At 48.8% G+C, this 22,929-nt stretch overlaps 8 protein-coding genes; 3 read left to right on the forward strand and 5 right to left on the reverse strand.

Annotated features, from left to right (window-relative positions):
• Positions 1-30: 30 nt before the first annotated feature.
• On the reverse strand, positions 31-1,444 carry GSBLH_T00003556001 (uncharacterized protein; the record flags this gene model as incomplete). XM_013042323.1 has 7 exons in its annotated part: positions 31-239; positions 270-480; positions 511-900; positions 929-1,081; positions 1,113-1,173; positions 1,206-1,242; positions 1,273-1,444. The coding sequence occupies 7 exons, from the start codon at positions 1,442-1,444 to the stop codon at positions 61-63; spliced, it is 1,203 nt and encodes a 400-aa protein (XP_012897777.1). The 3' UTR covers positions 31-60.
• Positions 1,445-4,756: 3,312 nt separating this feature from the next.
• Positions 4,757-6,027, forward strand: GSBLH_T00003557001 (Hydroxymethylglutaryl-CoA reductase; the record flags this gene model as incomplete). The annotated part of the gene is made up of 3 exons (XM_013042324.1): positions 4,757-5,044; positions 5,076-5,402; positions 5,437-6,027. The coding sequence occupies 3 exons, from the start codon at positions 4,757-4,759 to the stop codon at positions 6,025-6,027; spliced, it is 1,206 nt and encodes a 401-aa protein (XP_012897778.1).
• A 975-nt stretch (positions 6,028-7,002) lies between these two features.
• GSBLH_T00003558001 (uncharacterized protein) lies at positions 7,003-8,634 on the reverse strand (the record flags this gene model as incomplete). Its single annotated transcript, XM_013042325.1, has 8 exons — positions 7,003-7,266; positions 7,296-7,704; positions 7,737-7,951; positions 7,986-8,111; positions 8,141-8,267; positions 8,300-8,409; positions 8,439-8,551; positions 8,586-8,634. 8 exons carry the CDS (start codon positions 8,632-8,634, stop codon positions 7,003-7,005), a joined length of 1,413 nt encoding a protein of 470 aa, XP_012897779.1.
• Positions 8,635-9,873: 1,239 nt separating this feature from the next.
• GSBLH_T00003559001 (uncharacterized protein) lies at positions 9,874-16,758 on the reverse strand (the record flags this gene model as incomplete). The annotated part of the gene is made up of 6 exons (XM_013042326.1): positions 9,874-9,963; positions 9,998-10,070; positions 10,102-10,202; positions 16,267-16,504; positions 16,535-16,629; positions 16,663-16,758. The coding sequence occupies 6 exons, from the start codon at positions 16,756-16,758 to the stop codon at positions 9,874-9,876; spliced, it is 693 nt and encodes a 230-aa protein (XP_012897780.1).
• A 941-nt stretch (positions 16,759-17,699) lies between these two features.
• GSBLH_T00003560001 (uncharacterized protein) lies at positions 17,700-18,464 on the forward strand. XM_013042327.1 has 5 exons: positions 17,700-17,736; positions 17,770-17,806; positions 17,838-17,920; positions 17,952-18,020; positions 18,051-18,464. Exons 1-5 carry the CDS (start codon positions 17,710-17,712, stop codon positions 18,444-18,446), a joined length of 612 nt encoding a protein of 203 aa, XP_012897781.1. The 5' UTR covers positions 17,700-17,709; the 3' UTR covers positions 18,447-18,464.
• Positions 18,465-18,776: 312 nt separating this feature from the next.
• On the reverse strand, positions 18,777-20,014 carry GSBLH_T00003561001 (uncharacterized protein; the record flags this gene model as incomplete). Its single annotated transcript, XM_013042328.1, has 5 exons — positions 18,777-19,495; positions 19,527-19,705; positions 19,736-19,800; positions 19,833-19,919; positions 19,955-20,014. 5 exons carry the CDS (start codon positions 20,012-20,014, stop codon positions 18,777-18,779), a joined length of 1,110 nt encoding a protein of 369 aa, XP_012897782.1.
• Positions 20,015-20,249: 235 nt separating this feature from the next.
• Positions 20,250-20,915, forward strand: GSBLH_T00003562001 (uncharacterized protein). XM_013042329.1 has 4 exons: positions 20,250-20,300; positions 20,387-20,456; positions 20,491-20,579; positions 20,612-20,915. The coding sequence occupies exons 1-4, from the start codon at positions 20,290-20,292 to the stop codon at positions 20,877-20,879; spliced, it is 438 nt and encodes a 145-aa protein (XP_012897783.1). The 5' UTR covers positions 20,250-20,289; the 3' UTR covers positions 20,880-20,915.
• A 1,199-nt stretch (positions 20,916-22,114) lies between these two features.
• Positions 22,115-22,513, reverse strand: GSBLH_T00003563001 (uncharacterized protein; the record flags this gene model as incomplete). The annotated part of the gene is made up of 1 exon (XM_013042330.1): positions 22,115-22,513. One exon carries the CDS (start codon positions 22,511-22,513, stop codon positions 22,115-22,117), a length of 399 nt encoding a protein of 132 aa, XP_012897784.1.
• Between the last annotated feature and the right edge of the window lie 416 nt (positions 22,514-22,929).

Consider the following 22,929-nt stretch of genomic DNA (forward strand, 5'->3'; position numbering starts at 1 on the left):
GTTGAAACATTTTAATCCATCAAACAGAAAGTAGCACTCTTTTTCTACATTCCTTCGTCCTTATCTTCTTCTTCTCGAATGATCGCGATGATGACGATGATGGCGATGTGTCCGACTTCGAGATCGGCTTCTGCTTCTGCTTCTGCTTCTGCCTCGGCTTCCACTTCCACTTTCGCTTCGACTCCTCGATCGCGACCTTGAATTCGCTCGGTTCTCCCTCCTCGATCGCTGCCTGTCCTCTGTGGATCACATTGCGCATGCATCTCTACGACTCCTCTCCTCTCGATACTGCGTCATGCGTTCTCCTCTTCTGCGTCGATTCCACAGCTTCGCGACGGACTGGCTGAAGTCCACCTTGATCCTGCGATCATCGATCAGCACGTTGTTCATTTTCACGTAAGCGTCCTCCGCAGCCTCGTTCGATTCGAATTCGATGAACGCGTACCCCAGACTATTCCCTGTTTCGTGGTCGCGAATAATCTTCAGCTCACGGCCTGTCTACTCCACTACCTCGCAGCTTTTCACGCCAAAGCGATAGAAAATCGTCTTCAGGTCTTCGTCTTCGGTGATCGGATTGAGCTGGCAAACGAACAGTACGTTCTCCGGAGGCTTCACATCCGCGTCGGGAAGGTCGCCAAGCATTTCCAGGATCTGCGCGTTCGTCTGCGCTTCGCGGCGCTTTTGCTCCGCCTCCATCTGTTCCGCGGTCTTTCCGTGCGAATATTCCTCCACCTCGCTCTTTGTCAGACCGCGGGGAACCACCTCTTCCTCTGGAACCGCGCGTTGCGGAGATGCGTCCGGAATTTGGAGTCCCGCCGGATCGTCGAACGGATCATAGAGAATGTGTGTGTGGAGAATGCGGATGTCGACGTAGGGTCGGAACTTTTCATTGCAGAACGCCTGGGAAGGAGGGAAAAGTGCGACCTACCTCATTGATTTTTTCGAGGACCTCAAGGCCTTCGGTCACTTGGCCAAAAATGGTGTGTTTTTTGTCGAGATAATTGATATTGTCACGAAGGGTGATGTAGAATTGCGACCCGTTCAGGTTTTCTCGCTTGTTTGCCATTGCAACGGTTCCTATCTGGAGCGTCAATAGGAATAGACAGCAATACTTTCGTGTGCTTGAGCGTTCGGTTGATTTCGTCCGCAAAGAAGCGCTTCTCGCTTCCTTCACTAGAAATAATTGAGTCGATATTCACGCATACAGAATTCCATAGATTGAAGTTCCTCCCTTCCCTGTACCTACAAATCAGCTAGAAGTGGTTTGTTTACCCGTCGGATCACCGGTTTGAGCAATGAAATTCTGTTGAACATTAAAGAAGAGGCAGTTGTTGTAGTACTTCACTTTGCACAATTTCAAAAAGTTGAAGCAAGTGTTGTGGCACTCCTCTGTGTACAGATCGATGGTGATGTTGCCCTCGGTCGTTTCCAGAATCACGCTCATCGTAAAACAAAGAGTATCCAACAAACAGTCGATACAAATTACGAAAACGGCTTAATCACTGGAGCTGCTGCTGGAGCTGCTGGAAGAGGAAACGTGCTTCTTGGGCGACTTCTTGGGCGATTTCTTCGCGGGCTTCTCGTCCTCCGACTCCGAGGAAGAGGAGGAAGAAGAGGAGGAAGAGGAAGTGGAGCTCACGGTCTTCTTAGGCGATTTCTTGGCGGGTTTTTCATCCTCCGATTCAGAAGAGGAAGAGGAGGAAGAGGAAGTGGAGCTCACTTCCTTCTTGGGCGATTTCTTAGCAGGCTTCTCGTCCTCCGATTCAGAAGAGGAAGAGGAGGAGGAGGAAGTAGAGCTCACGGTCTTCTTCGGAGACTTCTTGGCGGGCTTTTCGTCCTCCGACTCAGAAGAAGAAGAGCTCGAAGTGGAGCTCACTTCCTTCTTAGGCGACTTCTTCGCAGGCTTCTCATCCTCCGAAGACGATTCCGATTCCGATTCAGAAGAAGAAGAAGAAGAACTCGAAGTGGAGCTCACTTCCTTCTTAGGCGACTTCTTCGCAGGCTTCTCGTCCTCCGAAGACGATTCCGATTCCGATTCCGATTCAGAAGAAGAACTCGAAGTGGAGCTCACTTCCTTCTTCGCAGCCTTCTTCTTGGGCTTCTCTTCCTCGGAAGACGACTCCGATTCCGAGCTGGACTCGCTCTCGCTCGACGAGCTTTCCTTCTTCGCAGCCTTCTTGCTCTTCTTCTTGGGCTTCTCCTCCGACTCCGAGCTGGACTCGCTCTCGCTCGACGAGCTGCTCGACGCCTTCTTGCTCTTCTTGCTCTTCTTCTTGGGCTTCTCGCTGTCCGAAGACGATTCCAACTCCGACTCCGAGGAAGAAGAAGAAGAGGAAGAAGACCCGCTGGACTTCTTCTCCGCATCGCTCATGATTTCGCGTCCGAAGATCACATCGAAGGGTCGCACGACGCTGCCCAGCATCTCGATGACCGCGTCGTACTCCATCGTGGTCACATCCACGCCGTTGATCGCAATGATGTAGTCGTGCGGCTTGATCAGTCCGCTCTTCTCGGCCTGCAGGCGGCTGTTGCGCGGTCCGTGGTTGAACCGCTTCACCTTGCACACGGCGGGCTCCGTCGGGTAGGACTGGTAGAGATCCAGACCGATCGGTCCGTCCATGAACTCCACCTCGATCTCCGTGAGCTCCTTGCTCAGATCGCGATTCACCACGTGGCCATCCTTGTCCACGCGCTCCTTCGCCTTCGTGATCGCCGACGTGTCCACCATCTGCGTCAGCGTCGGCCAGTACTGCACCGCCAGGTTGTTCACCGGCTCCAGCAGCTGGTTGCTCTTCTCCTACCCGTCACTTCCCTTCCTCACCGCGTACGATAATCATCTTGGACACCTGGGACTCGATGCGGCTGCAGATCATGCCGTTGAACATCTTCAGCACCGTGTTCACCACGCCCGCCATGCTGTTGTGCTTCACCACCAGCTCCAGATCGGGCAGCTTCAGATACGGGTGCTGGATCTCCAGCTGCGGCTTGTCGTCCACCACGCGGAGCTTGAACGCCACGCCGAACATGGCCTAACCATCGTGAGCGCGGGAGCCGAGCCTACCTCGCGCGTGCTGCAGTCCAGCGTGAAGTCGCCCTTGTACTTGGGGAAGTTCCGCTTGTCGATCTTGCACTTGATCTTCTTGATCTTCAGCTTGAGGTTGCGCACGCCCACGCGCAGCTTGGCGCCGTCGAGCTTGCCGCGGTTCAGGATGAATCGCACCATCACTACGCGTGAAGCACTCGGTCAACGCCCACCGTCCGAAGACTTCAGCTTGAATCCCGAGAGATCGATGTTGCTGATCTTGTACTTGGTCTCGCCGTACTTGCCCTTCAGCACGGGCACTTCGATCGAGGGAATGTACTGCACGTCACCGCTGCGCTCCGCCGCCGCCTACCTTCAGCAGGAAGTCCAGCACCGCGGTCTTCACCTTCTCGATCATCTCATCGCGCTGCTTGTCGTCCGCCATGATCGCCTGGCCCTTCTTCAGCGCGCCCTCGATGCCTCCCTCCTCCTTGATCTTCTTCATGTACTCCAGACCCTTGCCCAGCATCTTCTTGCCCGTGTCGTCCTCCTGCACCTTCTCCAGCACCTTCATGCCCATCTCCGCGATCTTCGCGCGGTTCTCCACCACCGTGTCGATCAGAGCCGACGATCGCTCCACCATGGCGTTCTACGCATCACCACTCCACGCCCACTCCTCTACCTCTTCGTGCTTGTGGTGATGATGCTTGCCCTTCTTGCCCTTCTTCTCCTTCTCCTTCTTCTCCTTCGACGCCTTCTGCGCCTGCTCGATTCCCTTCTCCACGAACTCCTTGCCCTTCTCCGTCAGCTCCTCGCCCTTCTCGTTCCACGTCGATTTCATCTTCGACACGGCGCTGCTCACCATCTCCGAGGACGTGAACTCCGAAAGCAGGCTCTTCGAGATGTCCAGCATTTCCTTCGCCTCCTCGCTCTTCATCAGATCACCCATCACCTTCTTTCCCTCTTCCATAAGCTACGAATCACAGACAAATCCTGCATTGCACACCTTTTGGGTCTGCTTGTCGTTCTTGACAGTCTCGAACGCATCCTTGCCCTTCTTCGACAGCTCGCTCTCCTTCAACTCCTCCAAACGAGCCTTCATCTGCTCTTGCATCTCAGGATTATCCGTAATCTGCTTCACCGTTTTGCCTAGACGTAATCCTGAACATCTCTACAGCGTACGCAGCTCGGCGTTCTCTTTCAGAAGCTCAGCTCCCTTCTGGAGGAGAGTATTTGCAAACTCCTTGCTTTCTTCAACCAAACCATATTTCTCAAGAACTCCAGCTCCCTGGGCGATCCACGCCTCTCTTTTGTCTTCAGGAAGTTTACTAAGGATTTGTGCGCGAAGATCCTCCGTTTTCTTCTTAAGCCACTCAGTCGTGTGCTCTCCATCAGAGCTAGTCGTATCTAAAAAAGATTACCCAAATCAAACAACAATCTACCACTTCCAGTAGCATCGCGATCTTTAGCTTCTTTCAGCTCGGCAGCCGCATTCTCAAACTCTCTCTTTAAGCTTTCGATTTCCGTATTTTCAGCCATTATAGATAACCCAGCAAAACGGGAGAAATGTAATGATTATCGAAAAACACTGGAACATAATCCTAATTATGGTCCCTATTTGACACAAATATGGGCCCACAGACAAATGAGGGACTCCGCAGATTTACAGATACCAGATGAATGGAATGACACACTCGGTGGAAGGAACACAACTAACTATTTTTTGATCTGTTCATGCTCTCGCTCTGTGCTAGATCTACACATAGAGGCCTGCTCCGCGGACTCCTTGTAGCTCGGTCGGCGTCAACTGCTGCCAATTTCGATGTTCTCTCGGATTGTCAAATTCTAGACAAAATATCAAAGAAGGAGATATCGGTGCACAAATTAGAAAGTGTTTTATCCGATCCTGTGAGAGCTCTCCAAATTCGGAGGCAGTTTTTGTTTAAAGATGCTGCAAAAGAGAAGTTTCATGATCTTCCGTCGAATAACTGGGATTCTACCAGCTTTTTCTCGCGCGTCACTGTATGTGTCTCTATTCTCTATGATCGAATAGGGACACAACTGCGAATCGGTCGTGGGATTCGTTCCGGTTCCAGTTGGAATGGTAGGACCCATCCTAGTCAATGGAGAACGTCACTACATTCCGATGGCTACAACCGAAGGAGCTCTCATTGCTAGTACAAACCGTGGAGCGAGAGCGATCACGGAGAGTGGTGGAGTGACGAGTGTGGTTGTGGACGATGGAATGACGCGTGCTCCCGTGTTTAAGTGCGAATCGGTCCTGCAAGCAGCCAAGGTCAAGCAATTCGTAGAGTCTCCGGAAGGCTTCTCTTTGGTTTTCAACGCCTTCAGCCAGACCACAAAACACGGGAAACTGGAAGTTTTTCTTCTTCTATGATTCTCTAAGATTCTAGTCCATCAAGTGCTTTGTGAGCGGAAACAGGCTGCACATGCGTCTGAAAGCCAACGCGGGCGACGCAATGGGCATGAACATGCTCACGAAAGGCTCCAACAAGGTCGCCGATGCGCTGATCAGCCAATTCCCCACGCTCAAACTGGAATCGCTCTCCGGAAATCTCTGCACGGACAAGAAGCCCTCCGCGATCAACTGGCTTTTAGGTCGTGGCAAGTCGGTGACTTGCGAGGTTCGGATCCCAGAGCGAATCATGCGCAGCGTGCTGAAATGCCGCGTTCACGATATCGTGCAGCTCAATACCGCTAAAAACCTCGTGGGATCGAGTTTGGCAGGGACTCTGGGAGGAAACAACGCTCACGCAGCGAACATCGTCGCTGGCATCTTTTTGGCGACGGGCCAAGACATGGCGCAGGTCGTGGAGTCGTCGCACTGCTTGGACTACATGGAAGAAGAAGAAGAAGAAGGCGAAGAAGGACAGGAGAAAACGCTTTACATGTCAGTGACGATGCCTTCGATTGAGGTGGGAACGATCGGAGGTGGAACGGGACTCGCTCCGCAGCACGCCTGCATCGAGCTGATGAAAGAATGAATGGGCGGAGATGGTGAGGTGTAGGATAAAACCCCGGTCAATTCGGTGATGTTGTCGCAATTGGTGGCGTCGACGGTGATGGCAGGCGAATTGTCGTTGATGGCTGCGCAAGTGTCGGGAGATTTGGTGTCTGCGCACGAGAAACTGGGGCATATCCTATCGAAAGAGAGAGAAGGTGACTTAATGGCAGGAAAGGCGAAGTGAGATTGAAGGGTTATCAGTATGGGTCGATGAGCCTTGTTTGTTGAATGAAAACGTTGGATGAGTGATGAATGCAGGTGGAAGATGGAAGAGTTTGGAGTGTAGATGGAGTAAAGATGATAATAGATTGCAGATTGGAGATGGGTGAAAGAGGATAACTCTTGGTAGAAAAAGGGATCGAGAAAAGAACGAAGATAAAAAGTCATTCAGGGATATATGAATTGGAAACCATTCTTTTCTAGAATGGAACACTCTTTTGACTATACCATCGACGCGAAGCAAATCAAAATCAAACAAAACCCGAAGAGTATCGAGGTCCAGATAACATGCGGAGAGGTGAAGTGCCTGACAACCGTCCACCAAATGCAAAAATACAGTAGGACTTGAATTCTAGCTCAATCGAAGAATTCGCCTCTCACTTGCACTGCAGAGGGTGCCAATACGACAACGACATTGTGATGAAATTCAAATACGATGTGGAAGAAACACATCAACAAGAAACACTTTGCGCAATCATTCCTTTTGACAAAATTCGAAAACACCACACTCTTTTTGGTTCGTTTCATACTAATACATAACGAGCAGATACATGGATTACTCTATTCTATGAAAATTCTGAACGCATCGCGGGTGCAATTCTACTGTGTGTTTGGTGCTCCAATTCCGATGGTTTGCAAATCCCCTACTGAGTAATATTAAGCTTCCGCAATAAAGGAATCTGCTAGGAAAACGGGAACAAAGGACTACTTCCCCACCTACCACGCAACGCGTGCTCTATCCAGTGAGGTATGCCCGTTCCAAACAACGCTCGGCCATATGAGCTCTAGTTGCATGTGATTCTGTTTTCTCTGAACAAACAAGGCAATGAATATAGTCAACACCCTCCGCTGATTTGTACTCTTCGATTGTGCCCATCATCACATTTCGGCTTTCCTCAAATTCCGATAGGTCTTTAAACACTTCCAGTTCCGTGTAATTATGCAAGTACGCTCTTCGCTTGTACGATCGATCGAACTGCCGAATCAATTTCGTGAACAGCTACCATCGACCTTTCATCTCGCTCCTACCGTCCCCATACTCGTGTGATTCGCCATCATCAGTCCCGTTACGCGATGTGTCGTCGATAAGAACGAACTCGACCGAGCCAGCGCCACCTGGATCGATGCTGGTCCCCATGCCACGAAATTCTGCATATTTTGCTCCCGAATTCGCTGCAAGCTTTTATGTACCTCCATCGGATCCACCGATCCCTGAATAATATCCAGCACGGAGATGTAGCGTCCCGATCGCGTGTTGACGCTCACCATCAAGTTTTTGTTCTGCAGAAGCCTTCGCATCACGTCGTTCACGCTGGTTTTCCGCACGGTTTGCGCAGAGGCGTCCAGAGAGAACGGCGTGTAGGACGTGAGGAGGAAATGCAGGCGAGGCTGCGGAATCAGCGTCGCGAGCAATCCTGTCATATCGTTATGCATGTACCTGCACGAAACAAAGAGAAAAAAACAAAAAACCCCGGATAGCGAACCGTCGCGGTCGATGCCGCCATGACCGTCGACACGATCGAGTTGACTTGGGAAATGCTGGGGTTGGAGAGATGGAGTCGATCGGTGGCGAGACTATTCAGCGAAGCGTTGTCCAGCACGACCACCGCGTCTGCGTGTTGGATCAGGCGGCGCGCTGTTGGGATCGAGTTGTACGCCTGCACCACGACGTCGGAGCCGCTGTCCTGCGAGAGAAGAAGGAGAAGAAAAAAGGGGTACGAGGTTGGGGAACACGGAATAGGTTTGGATGATCTTTTTCGGAAATGCATCGTTGAGGTTCTCGAGGAGGAAGGAACCCATGCCGGAACCTGTTCCGCCGGCAATGCTGTGCATTAGCATGAAACCCTGGAGAGAAAGGATCCGAAATGCCCGACTTCAAGACTGTCGCTATTTTCAGCTTCGCGCGTTAAAATATCCATCGTTTCCTCTCTGAAGGCTCGGCCCTGCTCGTAGCCCACGCCCCAGTTGTTTCCTGCACCATTTCCATTGGAGCCGATGTATCTTTAAATTAGAAAGGTGCAACACGAATATACATGTTTTCGGGATTATAGAAATCGCTGTATTCGGACTCTTTAATAGTTTCGATGACGCGAGGCTCTAAATCAAACAGAACAGCGCGTGGAACGAAATGACTGTTATCCGCCTATTGTTTAGCAGTGCCATTAGGTGTACGCGATAGAAAAAAACGTCTTTCCGATCTAGGCCTTCTTCTGCGCAATCGAGCAACACTCCGTCACTTCCAATCCCGTGCTCAGCACATAGCTTCTTCCAAAACTCAAAGCCAACTATCCTGTCAAAACCACATCAAACAATTCAAACTCTGGTTCCCACATTGCCCAACTTGGACCGTGATAATTTCACGAGGCATCGAGGAGAAATGAAAGATTAGATGCCAACAAACAAGCAGCAAACTATAAGGGAGGATTGACAGGCATAATATCTTGCCCGATATCTAACAAAAAAGTTTCTGTAGACGAAGGTTCTTCATCATTCACATTCAGCACCTTCCTAAAGCAAATCAAGTAGTAGCTACTGAATGTGATGGTGACTACAACTACGATAATGTTTAATGACAGGATTAAAATCTCCCAATCCAAGCTGTTAATGATAGGGTGGAATGAAGGGATCCAAACATGCAAACAACAACAATAACAACAATAACAATTAACAATTAACAATAGAATGGTTGGATATACTCAGTATCATAGAGCAGCTCTGGGCAGAAGGCGCAAGCATCTCCTGCCCAGTCTGTATTGTTCCCAAAATAGTCATCGACCTGGACGAGACCGCAGCACGTAGCGTAATCCTGCAAATGAGCGGATGCACGGTCGACTACACAGAGAGAAAGCCAGTCTTGTAAATAGAGATCACTACGGAGAGAGGATTCCAAGCGGAACAGATCAGACTCCTCTATTGGGCTCCCATTATTCTATAATCGTTGGCAACAATCACGATTACATAGATCAAATAGAGATGGGCTATCACATTGCTTATGGAGAAGGTATGGAAAAATAAAACACCACAGATTAACACTAAAGAGACCGCATACTATGTATAGTCGCTGAACAAAAAGGTCGTACAGTCGTGACGATAAAAGTCCCATTCATTGCGCGAAATGAAACATAATACATGCAGATGAGAGAAATCACGATGACAAGCAAAAATGGTCTTTTGCTTAAAGCAAGGAAAAAAACGTACAAACGAAACCATAGCAATCGAGTCGCAAATAGTCGTTCAAAGTATTGCTACCAAATTATCCCAAGGAAATAGGAATCACGTAGTCTGGCGTAAGAAAGACAACGAAAAAACCGCACCCCGAAAGAAGCAGAGTAATGGCATTTAACCATCGCAGGATCTTGAGGTTTCGGTTCACTAGATGGTGAGAGAAACAACTGCTGTACAGTTTGTGCGTTTATGAAATAGTATTGTCATAAAACCAAAACTTGTTGTAGATATGTTGGGTGTTTTATTCACCAGAACTCTATTTCAGGCGGATATCATTCTCGCCATTAATCACTCTCATAAATGAATCTGCAAAAACAATTGGTTTGTTCCTGCCAAACACAAAGAGAAAAGGGTGTATAGAACATAGAACTGTCACTTCCTATTATTTCTCTTGTTTCTGTGCTTCATATTGTTCCGGAGTCATACACTTGAATGTGATTCCGTGAAGGATAGATAACTCGTCCGACAAAATCTATAATAAATCGCTAGTTTTCTCTCTCTACTACCTTGTTCATGAGTCGGTGCTGCTGAATCAATTTCATTCCACGGAATTTGGGAGAAACCACTAACATCTCTAAACTACATATGGACACGATTTAGTGAAGCGTACAGAAAACCTGCATCATACGAAATATCTTTAATATCAACTATGGTGGCTTCCGCTTGCTTTTTCACTTTATCGATCATCATTTCTTGCATCTTCATACGGTTCTATTCGTTACACATGAGATGAAGCCCAACTCGCTGCTCTTCCGTCATATCCGAAAACCATCGCATATTTGCTGCATAAAATGGACTCGACCGAATTGAAAGACCACGAAATAGCGATCGTGCCAAGAAGCTCATGTGTACTTCAACAAAAAGGAAAATGATGGTGATGTTGACGATGTGAATGCCTTCGCGAATGTGAATGCGACTTTGAATACGAATGCGACCTGGACCGTGACCTTGACTCGGAAGAAGATCGCGATCGGTGGCGATGATGGCGATGTCTCTCTCGATTTGGTTTTTCGTATATTGCATCATTTCTCTCTTCCTCCTCTCCTCCTCTCCGTCGTTCTCTCCTTCCCTCCTCCTCCTCCTCCTCTCCTTCTCTCCTTCTCTCCAGCTTCTCTGAATTCCCCGCTTTCCCCGCGGTAAAATTCGTCCAATCAGTGCTGGGCGAGACGATAACCGAATTCTCGATGGTTTCGATGTGACACACAGATCGCTCCCTGCCCTCCTCCACATCGCCGAGCCACTCAATTCGCTTTCGTTCGTAGAGTTTGAACATTTCGCGTGTGATTTGCTGGATGGTTTCGAGGCGCGTGTCGAACAATTCCCACCAATTCAGCGAAGGAAGGGGAATCTCGAGGGTTCTACGATGTATGGAAGTGCACGGAAATACATCGCAGCGAGGTAGATTGCAGCGCAGGCGATGGAGTGGGATGGGTAGGAGACACAGAGGGGTAATTGTTGGCTACATGATGAAATGGGTTAGGGAGAAAAACGTGTCATTTAGAATGTTCCAGGAACGTTGAGCCATCAGAGAGTCGCATCCCAGCTTGCGGATGAAGAACAAGATGTATCGTTGTGGAGGATCGGTAATGCCGTATAAGTGATATCCAAATGTGGAGAGAATGAGCTTTTCAGTGTCAATTAGAATGGAACGCCAGCGCAGGAAAATCTAAATCAGGGAACGCTTTGTATCAAAAAAAGTACTGGATCTGTTTCTGTTAATTTGGTAATCTCTTGGCCAGTTCGGCGCTGATAGATACGATAGAAAACCCGAATTACAACAGGAACAGGACGCATTTCCTCTTCGATTTTGGAACCAATGAAGAGACACGTCATGGCCACTACAAATAACCGAAAGAAATCAGCACATGCCGAAAAAGGGATGAAACTTCTGGAAAGAGTGAAAATAGTAAAACCGATGCAGCAGAATTTGGCCAGAAGCACTTACAACGGGAGTACTACAAATCAGCGCAATCGCATGAAAAATCACAATCCTAGCAATACAGATCCGTCACGAATCAGTTCGCAAGCAAAGCACCGATATTGGAACTCCAACTCACTATCCAATCCCTGTTGCACAGATGGCGAATTCTTCACCTCTTCTTGTGTCAAGAGCAAATTTTGCGTCCTGTTCATTCAATGTGAATCAAACAAGAATGATGGAATAAGGGCAATTAGTGTATTTGCAATAATCGGGTATATTTCTGTATTCCTTTTTTGAATTCTAAGCTTTATCCTTCATGCAGTATTCACGTTCATTCTCATGCAAAAATATGAAAAATTCATTTTTATCCTCAATATTAGGTCGTTTGGATCAAAGTGTTGAAATCGCTCCTATTTTTGGAAAGCTTGTCTGAAGCTAGAAAACGGATAGAGAATGTTATCACGCATTGCTCGTGTACAATCTATCCCAAGAGCATGGAATATCGTAGTTGCTAATAGTAGCAGAGTCGTACGAGCGCAATACACCGTTGTATGGTACTTCGCCTTTATTTTATTCTAGAGAACGTTCTATTGCTCTGCATTGAATCGGACTCCGTTTCAAGTTCAAACTCGCTCTTTTTCCACAGATAAGTGAGCATCCTTGTCTTTTTTAATGTAGACCCAAAGAGGCCAAACTTTCGAATCGTATCTTGACGATTCCTAACGTGATGTCTGGAATTCGTTTCGTCTTAGCTCCGGTGATTGGTTATCTTACCATCAAGGGGCTGTTCCTGCCAGGCTTGTACAGTATTCTCAAATGAAAGACCATCACGCTTAGCATTTGCCTTTGCAAGTGCCCTGGATTTTTGTGATGGATACATAGCTCGTAATTTTGATCAGAAAAGTCGACTGGGGTCGCTTATTGACCCCATCGCTGACAAGTCGCTCATGGTTTGTGTGGCTCTTTCCATGGGATATTCCGGATTAATTCACTGGCCAATTGCCGCAGTGATTATCGGAAAGGACGTTCTGATGGGACTTGGCTTCTTTGGCATTGCTTGGAAACATGGCTATCGCAGTACGTTCTTTTTCATCGCTTGATTGCAGGGCCTTCGGAGATGATGGAGATGGTGAAGTCACTCGAGGTGAAGCCTTCTCTCCTGGGAAAAGTGGGAACGAGGATCGAATCTGAGGAGTAGACGAATACAGCTTTGCAAATGTTGCTGTTCATCTCGGGTATGAGCAGACAGATCTGGATGTTCCCCGGAATCCAAATTTTCTTACCTTTGGAGGGAATTGTGACTTGTACGACTGTCGCGAGTTTGGTGACGTATGCCTTCACAACGAACAAGGCATTGAAGTGGAGCAATATGAAGAAGGAGAAGGAGAAGGAGGAAGATACGAATGGTGGTGATGATCACGTTGATACGCCTGAAGCTCCCAGTTCGTAATTTCGTTTCTTTTATGAATTCTACTCTGTTTGTTCGTCCGATCTGTTCGTTCTGGCACGATTCCAGAAATAGCCCTGAAAAACACAGAGGACATAATCTTGGTGAATTCAATCCATTCGAGTTGGATAGTTGGAATATCTTGATGGCGATGATAAGTAGAGCTCAATGTGGAAAAAATTTAACTTCTTTTCTGCGGAGTTGCTGCAATCGGCGGATCCTGGAAGCCCTTTGTATGCCATTCAAGTATTTGAGCGAAACTCATGGCTTACGACTTATAGGCACTGGATGTGACGTGTGTTACTTCTGGAAGAAATGCTCTTGTTATCGGAGACTCTGAAGGTGGTATTACTTTGTGCAGTGAGGATTTCTCTCTTCGCAGATTTGTTGCGCACGAGAGCTGTGTCAATTTTGCCTACCAAGTATTCGTTGGCGTGTTTTTGGACCTAGTACACATCTTCTAATATGCTGCTCACAATCGGAGACGGAACCGATTGCCGATCCATCGAAGATATCCAGTTCTCTCGGAACTTGGCGAAGCGATTCCGCTCTAATTTGCAAAGCAACGAAACGTATAACTGGATGCTCAGCGATCTTCACATCAATCCAAATATGCAGGATTCCTTCTCCATGGGAAATGCAACATTAAAGCTCTGGCTGCTGGATAGCTTCGACGAAAACGGCGTGCCTCTCTGTCTCCGATCCATGAAGCTCTTCGAAAAGATCGAAGAAGAGACGCTCACCACATTAGCCGTTAATGAGCCTTCGCATCTTCTTTTGTTCGGCTGCGCCAGCGGTCGCATCTATTCGCTCTTCGGCGATCTTCTTCGCACAAAGAAGATTGCGCCCATCGCTCTGCCCCCCAACTTCACCACTCCCATCACATGTCTCTCCATTTCCACGCCTCTTTCCGTCTCCTTTCCCCGCGGTTCTCACTCCCAGGACGCCAATCATCTCGTCGTCTTCGTGGCCACGCAGTCTCGCCTCGGCAGCTACGTCTTCCCGCTGGAGCCGAAGAAATCCGCGGTTTTCCAGGCGCTGGACGACGCCGCGGGCTGCGCTGCGAACTGCGGCTGCGTGGACAAATCGGGGAATTTCGTAGAACCGCGGTGAGAATGCGAGGTAGATGGTGGCTCGCGAGGAAGGTTTATTCGAGTTCTCCGCGACGGAGCGCGGACGAAGCTATCTGCTGGCGGGGGCGAAGCGGTTTTTGTTCTGGTACCGCGACAGCGCGGTGGTGAGCGAAGCGTCCGGCGAGGAATCGGCGCTTCGCTTGTTCAATTTAGCCAACAGCTGCGAGGTCTTCGCGATGCAGATCGTGCGGTGGGGTGCGAGAGCCGCGGGTGAATCGTAGAAACGGGCAGCCCGAGTCGGTCCGGTTTGTGTTCTCGGCGTGGGGATTATTGTTCTTCATGACGGAGGGACACGCAGTGTACGCGCTGCGCGAGAAGGAGACGCAAACGAAGCTGAGTCTGCTGTACGAGCGCGAGCTGTTCCCCGCGGCCTTGGCGCTGGGAGGCGAGTGGGGGCTGAGCGAGAAGGAAATGAGCGAGATCCACCGGATGTACGGCGACTGGCTGTACGAGCGGAAGGAATTCGCGGAGGCCATGCGGGAGTACATCTTCGCGATCGGGTTTTTGGACGCGTCGTACGTGATTCGGCGGTTTTTGGACGCGTCGCAGATCCACAATCTCACGGAGTATCTCGAGGAGCTGCACCGCAACGGGAAAGCGACGGTGGACCACACGGTTCTGCTGATGAACAACTACGTCAAGCTGCACAGCAACGAGAAAATCCAGGCCTTCGTCTACCAGAACGCGCTGGGAGAGCGCTTCGACGTCCCGGCGGTGATCGACGTGCTCGCTAAAGCCGGCTACTACCGCGAGGCGCTCTATTTGGCGCAGAGCCATCGCATCTATGAGCGCGTTCTCGCCATCCAGATCGACGAGACCGCCGCGTTCCACGACGCCATCGAGTTTGTCGCGACGTTGCCGGCTCCGGACGCTTCGAAGCTGCTCCAGCGCTACGGAAAGCGGCTCGTCGATGCGGAGCCGGAAGCCACGACGTTGCTGCTCTTGCAGCTCTGCGCGGCGCCTGCGAACGTGCAGCCGGACCGGTTTTTCCACTGTTTTGTGGACAACGCGGCGGCGTTGAAGTCGTTTTTGCAGAAGGTGGTGGCGATCCGGCCGGATTGCGGGACGATCGTGTGGAACACGCTGCTAGAATTGCTGCTTCGAAGGGATTTGGAGCCGACGGAGAGTCGCGAAGCGAATGTGGAGAAGGTGATGGAGCTGCTGCGCGACCCGCGAGCGAAGTACGATCCGGATGAAGCGCTGTTTTTGCTGCAGCGAGGGAAGTGCGAGGAGGGGTTGCTGTTCGTGTGCATGAAGCTGCAGCTGAGCGGAGTGTTGGTGCGGCTGTACTTCGAGGGAGGGCAGCGAGAAGAGGCGATGAAGCTGTGCGAGAAGGAGAAGACGGACGATGCGCTGTGGGAATTGCTGCTGCAGCTGTATGCGGAGAGCGAGGACTATCCGAAGAAGGAAGAAAAAGAAGAAGAAGAAGAAGGGGAGAAGAGTAGTGAATTGAATAATGAAAACAACTCGAATGAAAACAACTCGAATGAAAACAACTCGAACGAAAACAACTCGAACGAAAACAACTCGAACGAAAACAACACCTCTGAACCCACGAACGAACCCACTACAGATCCAGATAGTGGCAAGACTCGACACACGCAGCTCATCGATCGGCAGGAATTGGAGCGCGTGATCTCCAAAGTGCTCGAAAGCGGCTGCGTTCCCCTGCTTCGAATTGTGCAGATTCTCAGCGAGAACCCGCACATCGACGCTTCTCTGGTTCGCCAGGTCATCATCGCGCAGTTGGAAGAGGAAAAGCGTCTTCGCGAAGAGGTAGAAACCCCGATCGACGTGAACGATAGGACGAGCAGCAGGCCAAACAGCTCCGCGAGCAGCGAGAGCGCGTGGAGTCGGAGCTATCTCGCTTCAAGAACCACGCCTTCGCATTGAAACAAACGCGCTGTGTGGCGTGCGGACTCTCGTTGGAACGCCCCGTGGTGTATTTCCGCTGTGGACACTGCTTCCACAAAGCCTGCGTGGATCTGACCAGACGAGCGTGTCCCAAATGCGAAGAGAGCGCAGAACCGATAAAGAGCGAGCGGTTGGATAGCGACGCGCTCATTCAGCAGCTCAAAAAATCGCCGAACGGCTTTGCGTTCGCTGCAGATTGCTTCGGGAAGGATCTGTTCCGCGAAGAAGAAGCGAGCGCCGAGTTTGGACACGAGCCACAAGCAGCCGAGGAGTTTAGAGAAGGAGGAGGCGAAGACGATGAAGATATCCAGCCCGAAGACATTACGCACACGCTGGAATTGTGGAGTGTTTGTTACAAACAAAGCAAGGATGAAGGTATTGACGGATGAACGAGGAGCTGAGCGGATATTTGCTGCCTCGATTCACGGTGAGGATCTTCAGAGGACGCATTCCCTTCTCCTCGCGCACGCGATTGATGAGTTTGGCTCCAGGAAGCGTCTCCAGAGACACGACGATGGCTTCTAAGTCCGGTTTCACCACGGAGGGACCGTAGATATCGGTGAGGGGAGAAATGTCCACTTCTAAATGCGGGGAAATCCTATGCGACAGAGGGAAACGGGGACATTACGTGTGCAAAAAGTCGAGAACCAACGCCTTCCGTTCTTCGTACGACTGAATGAACTCGTGCTTCTCCTTCGATTGGAGCATGGAGTCCGTTGTGAGCTAGAAACAAATCGATCCTATTCCTAGAAATACGCCTATGATCAACTTGTCGCAAACGAGAGAAGCAAGAGTCAGCAAAATGCGATGGCCGGGATGTAAGCAGTCAAACGTACCACCCATACAAGCCATTTTATAGTGGACTGATTTCGAAGACTCGAAATCCAATCCGATTACATTCTCATCAAACAAATTACTATCGACCGAGTGGATCTAACTCAGAAAGTACAAATGCTATAACCTGCAATGGACAAAAACCTTGGCTCTGTCTTTGAGCATTCAGTTTCTCAATCTTACCGTTGTCAAAATAGGAAGGAACTGTCACCACTACAGTTTGACCTTCTGTTAACACATTTCCTTCTACCCTTTACGAGCATATACCGTTCGCTACCTCCTTCGACGTATGGAAGTACAATGCAGTTGGTTTGTATCTTCTTGTACAGTAAACAATAATCCCACAAGATGAGGTATAACGAGGAAATATATCTCTGGACCTCTTCACTTCTACAAATGCAGTAGAATACAAGCAAATACGTTCCAAAGAGGCAGATGGTGAGCTCTGTGTCCGTTAAGGCCTTAACCACTCTTTCCACAATAATATCGTTCGTTTGGGACTCTTTTGAGGATAGGGAAGAAGGTGCCTCAAGAAGCAAAATGGTCATAATAGTTTTATGTATTTTTTGTATATCTTTCATTTCCTGCTGTGTGTGTTATTCCAGCCCATCCACACCATTCAGGGAATATGCGTGCATAAATGCAGAAAAGATTCGTTCTACCCATATTATCCACATACTATTCAAAACTGATAACCATGCGTGAAGAATTTTGGAGGGAAACTCCATATCCTTACAAACACATTACTACCTTTCGGGATCCTCTGATTACTCCGAAATTTGGATCAAGAGTGCTTAGGAATACAATTCAACCAATAATTCCTTTCATTAGTAGCGGTCTTTGCTAAAATTGAATCATCCCCGCTTCCACGCTTAAGGCAAAATGCACAGTCATTTTTAATAACAAGAACTATTGAATCTATTGCTGCGTGATTAATTATAGAATTGACTAATAAGTAGAAAAAGGGACATGGCAGGAGTCAATTCATCTGGTTCGGTAGGCATTGTAAATGGAAGTGTTATTCTTTAGAATATCGATTTGGCTAGCGAGCAGTCAGAGAAGACTGGTGGGCTTCATGCCAGGGCGATAATCACTAGGACGCTGGGATGAAAAAGAACATGAACTTTTCTTACAAGGACTCCAAAAGTACGGCAACGATTGGAAGCAGATTGCAGGAATGGTACAATTCTAGCAGATACCGCCACATGTAGATTTCGACACGTAATCTTGTTCAGGTCCGTACGCATGCTCAAAAGTATTTTCAAAAGATTAACAGAAGCGTAAGATTCGGTCAATCGTGCAATGATAAGACATGTACTAAAAACATGTACAGTGATTCTCGGCGCAAGTCGAAGGAGTTACAACGTCCGTCGATACAGGAACCCGTAGCAAAACCTACGGCCACTTCTTCCTCTCCTGTTTCAGTGATAATGACGGAATCAGCCGCACAACCTCTCGTCTACCCGAAGATGGAAGTTCCCGTTCCCAAGGTAGAAACGAGGGTGGAGAACGCTGTTTTTATTGACTATCCAACAGTACTAACTCCACGATCTCCTATCTCGATCATGGATTATGGATTTTGCGATAATGATTACGGATCGGAGCCGTATCGCTGCGGATCGGTCACGGGAATGGATATGTCGCTGAACTTTGATAGCCTGGAATTGTTTGATTGCTCGGAATTGCGTACGCCCGTTTTTGAATAATTGTATTTTATTGTATGTGGGGTGTTTGTTGGAAAATTGGTGGGGTGGGAGAGAAGGTGGACGCCCCTTACGTAATTGTAGTCATGACGAAGTGGTTCTCTTTCGGAATGGGTAGAGCGATGCGTTCTAATTTGGATGGTATGATCTTTGGTGGAATGATCTCCAATTTATCCTATTTCTATCCACCAACCGGAGTACTTGGTTTGTAGCTCCTTCTTCTCTCTTTTGATTCATTTCCTGCAAGTTTTGTTTTCTTTTGTTATTTCGACTTCAACTCAACATTTATCGTTCCTTTTCCTAGTACGCACAATCCATACGTCTTATTCCCCACTATGCTCTCCAACAAACAATCCACAATTCCTCCTCATTCTTTACCCCCCAGTTGAACGCATCCAGAATGTTCAGCCGGATTCGGAACAATCCCTTCTTCAGCGGAGCGATGTTCTCTCCCTCGACAAACTTGGTCAATCTGGCTCGCTCGTCCTGCACATACTTCTCTCCCTTCTCCGCGATCTTCTTCAGAATCGACGCGTAAATCCGCTTGCTCTCCGCCACCTTCGCCTCCGTCTTCTCCAAGATCGCCTCTACCTCCTTCTGCAGCTCCTCGCTGAAGCCCTCCGCCTTCTGCAGCACCTCGTCCACCTCCGCAATGCGTCCGTAGCTCTTCTTCAGCGACCCGTCGGTCTCTCGCGCCGTTCCCGCGTGCTTGTTCACGAACGCCACCAGCGAAGCCAGGTCGCGCGCCTCCTTGTAATCCACGATCTCGCCGTTCTTGAACAGTTTGAGCGTCGGGTAGCCCGCCACGTCGTACGCACGCGCGAGGTCTTTGTATTTGTCCGCGTCCACTTCCGCGATGATCACGTTCTTCTCCTCCGCGAACACGTCCGCCAGCTTCTTGTAGTCCGGAGCCAGCTTCTTGCAGTGGCCGCACCAGGGCGCGTAGAACTTCACGAAGACCGTCTTGCCTTCCTCGCCGATCGTTTGGTCGAAGGTACCGGGGGTCAAGACCTTCACGTTGTTGGTAGCGCCCTTCACCGTCACGCGCGTACCTGGGGATGAGAGAATGGGAGCGAGGCCTACCCATCTTTTCGTTCAGCCAGTTCGTAAGGGCTTCGGCAGAGCGCTCGCCTTGGTAAACTTCCGGAGCGTCCGGATGGCCGGCAGGGAAGAACTTGAGCGTGGGGTATCCGTGGATTTCAAAACGGTTGGCGAGTTCTCTGTCCTCGTCAGCATTCACTTCCGCAATCACCACATTCTTCCTAAACGTGACGCAGCGAACTAGATACTACACTCTAGCGAACGATTCCGCCAGAATCTCGTATTCCGGAGCAAGGTGCTGACAATGTCCACACCACTACACATTGAATGGAGCAAAGCAATTCAAACAGGAGCATAAAATTTCACAAACACGTTCTTGTCTCCATTTACGACCTCATCGAAGTTTTCGTGAGTCAAAGGAACCACACGAGCGTTCTATTTCGTGATTCTCCTGTCCTCTGTCCTACGACCAACGCAATGATAAAAAGGAGTGTAATAGCGAACATTATTAATATTTTGTTCTCACTCATTTCATTTTATCAAACATTCCGCGGTTATTCATGGACTCCAATGATACTGTTCAGAGAGCATTAAGGTACTCGGTCTACTCTATTGATACTAATAAAATCAATTATCTCTCTAAATACGGCAAATAATAATTAATAATTGTGGGGGTAAAAAAAGGGCGGGTCCGTGGAGTAATCGTGGGGGCTTTAATCCTACCCAGGGGGTCATCACTTTCTGGGCAAACATCTAGGAGTTCCAGAAAGAATTATCTTCTTCAATTCATTCGTGTTAATCAAGAATGGGTAAGGGGTAAGTATTGAACAGATCATTTTGGAGTTGGGAGTGGTTGAGTTTGGCAATTGCCTTGTGGAGCCAATTTCTAACATTGAAAATAGTAAACCTTGTGGTATTCGTGCTGCTCGCAAGCTTCGCGTGGTCCGTCGCCAGGAGCGTTGGGCCGATAAGGTAATCTCGTCTGGAGCGTCGAAATAATGTGTAGAAGTACAAGAAGGGACACAACATCTCTTCTATTAAGGCCAATGTGCTCGGAGGAGCTACCATGGCCAAGGGAATTGTCCTCGAGAAGGTGTACGTGTTTCGTGGTGTGGAGTGATGGTTAGGGGAGTGGAGGCTAAGCAGCCCAACTCTGCCATTCGTAAGTGCGTGCGTGTGCAGCTGATCAAGAACGGCAAGAAGATCACCGCTTTCGTTCCTCGCGATGGTTGCTTGAACTACGTGGATGAGAACGACGAGGTGCTGATTGCTGGATTCGGTCGTTCTGGACACGCCGTGGGAGATATTCCCGGAGTGCGTTTCAAGGTGGTGTGCGTGTCGAAGACCTCCTTGCTCGCTCTGTTCCGCCAGAAGAAGGAGAAGCCTCATAGTTAACCTGGTTGGTGCTCTTATGAAGAAGAAGATATGACGGACTGGTTTGTTGCACAAAAAGGGATCCACAGTTTGAATCATACTCATTCTCCCTTCCTCACCATCATTCTCACCATTTTCATCATTGGAAGGGAAGCAATAGCAGCAGGCGATCGCGACTTACAGCAATCCCTGCATCATCTTCAAGAAGGAGTTCAGTCGTCCCTCTGAGAGCGGGCAATGAGGCGGGAATCGCTCTGGCGAGTCGAAGAGATCGGCAGTGACCTCCATCGTCTAGATCACACTCTCACGCTAGGCTTACATCCTTGTTGTGGAACCGATACTGCGCTTCCTGCTCGAATTTGGTGCGGAGTGCAGTTAAGTCCCTCAATCAATTCATTCATTGAAGCAATGACTCAATCAATGAATCAATGATTCAATGATTCAATGATTCAATGATTCAATGATTCAATGATTCAATGATTCATTCAATTCATTCAATTCATTCAATTCATTCAATTCATTCAATTCATTCAATTCATTCAATTCATTCAATTCATTCAATTCATTCAATTCATTCAATTCATTCAATTCATTCACTCAACTCATCACAAAGATATATTCCTTGCTCTCCGAAATCATGTACAGCTGCGACTCCATGTCTCGGAAGTACGACCGCATTCCGAAGTTCGGGCTTCCGATCGTGACCAGCGCTTCCGTCCGATCGCGCGGCAGCAGCCACAGCCCCTTCGAGTGGTACGTCCAGTTCTTGTTCAGATACTCCAGGCTACGCTCCTCACCGAGAATCAACGCCTACAAGTGCGCGTCTGCGTGGCTTTCCTGGCATCGGTGGAAGAAATTGCACTGCAGCTAGCAATTAGTGCGTCCAATCAGATGAACGATATTGTACAACGCGGGAATCACCGAGGCGAAGCCAGGGTCGTGGAAGAACGAGTTCGCCTGCGGGGCTGCGAACAGATATCGCATTTTCCCGTTATATTTCGATAGGACATCCACGATTTCCGCGGGGAAATTGACATAACCGGAGGTGAGATAAAGATCGGTGTCCTGGAAGCGCGAAGCCACGTCGAGCACACCCTTGAAACTGGTGTAATCGGCAGTGAGATTGAGTGCTTCTTGCTGGAAAGTGGGATAAATCAACACATCGGCATGCGATGCGCTGCATGTCGCATCTCCTCCGGTTCGAAGCAACTCCATCACACGGCTTCGGAACTCGTTGTGGGTTCGATTACTCGACACTACATCGCGAAATAACCAGAAAACACACTATAACGACTCACTCGGCCAGATTCTGCAGAGATCGTGGAACAGTATTCCGATAAAATGGCAAAAAAACTGGGATTTAAAAGGAAAAAAGAGAGGGAAAACTTTTCGTAGTAATTAATTAGATCGGGGCAGTTTTCGAAGAGAACATAGCGATCAATGCGAGTTGTGAAATAATCGTTCGAAAGATTCGCGCCGCTGATGATCATGTTGTTATCGAAGATGTAGCTCTTGATGTGGTACACGCTGAGAATTTCGTTCCATCGAGGCGGAAGGAACTGCGTGACCAGGTTCTCGGAAAGCACCGGCGTGTAGAGATAGACATTATGTCTGATGATTACTTGCACAGAAACAGAAAGCAAACCTTTCTCCATATTTCATGCAGAGAGGAGTGAGCATCCCCGAACTACTCTTCCCTCGCACCTTGCGACAACCACGACCCTACCTGAGAAAGAAAACACTCTCTCACCTTATCCAGGAACCACTTTACCTTCAAACCCGGCTCCTTTTGAAGCGCATTACTCACGGAAGATACCAGCTTCTCCTCCAAATCTCCAGTTCCCAAATAGCTAGTCCTTAGCAAGACGCGGAAGGATTACAGAGACGATAAAGTTACACGTTTCTTTGATTGCTTAACCTGTTCCTACACATCACCGGAACCGTCATTTTTTACAATAAGCATATTATAAAATTCATCTGGATTAAGCAACACCTACGGTTCGAACAGATACAAAAGGAAAACCCGAATGTTCTTAGAGCTCACCGGAAATCCGTGGATTCCAGCGGATTC

This window comes from Blastocystis hominis (assembly GCF_000151665.1).
Source record: "Blastocystis hominis, Singapore isolate B (sub-type 7) whole genome shotgun sequence assembly, scaffold_3".
NCBI lineage: Eukaryota > Bigyra > Opalinata > Blastocystidae > Blastocystis > Blastocystis hominis.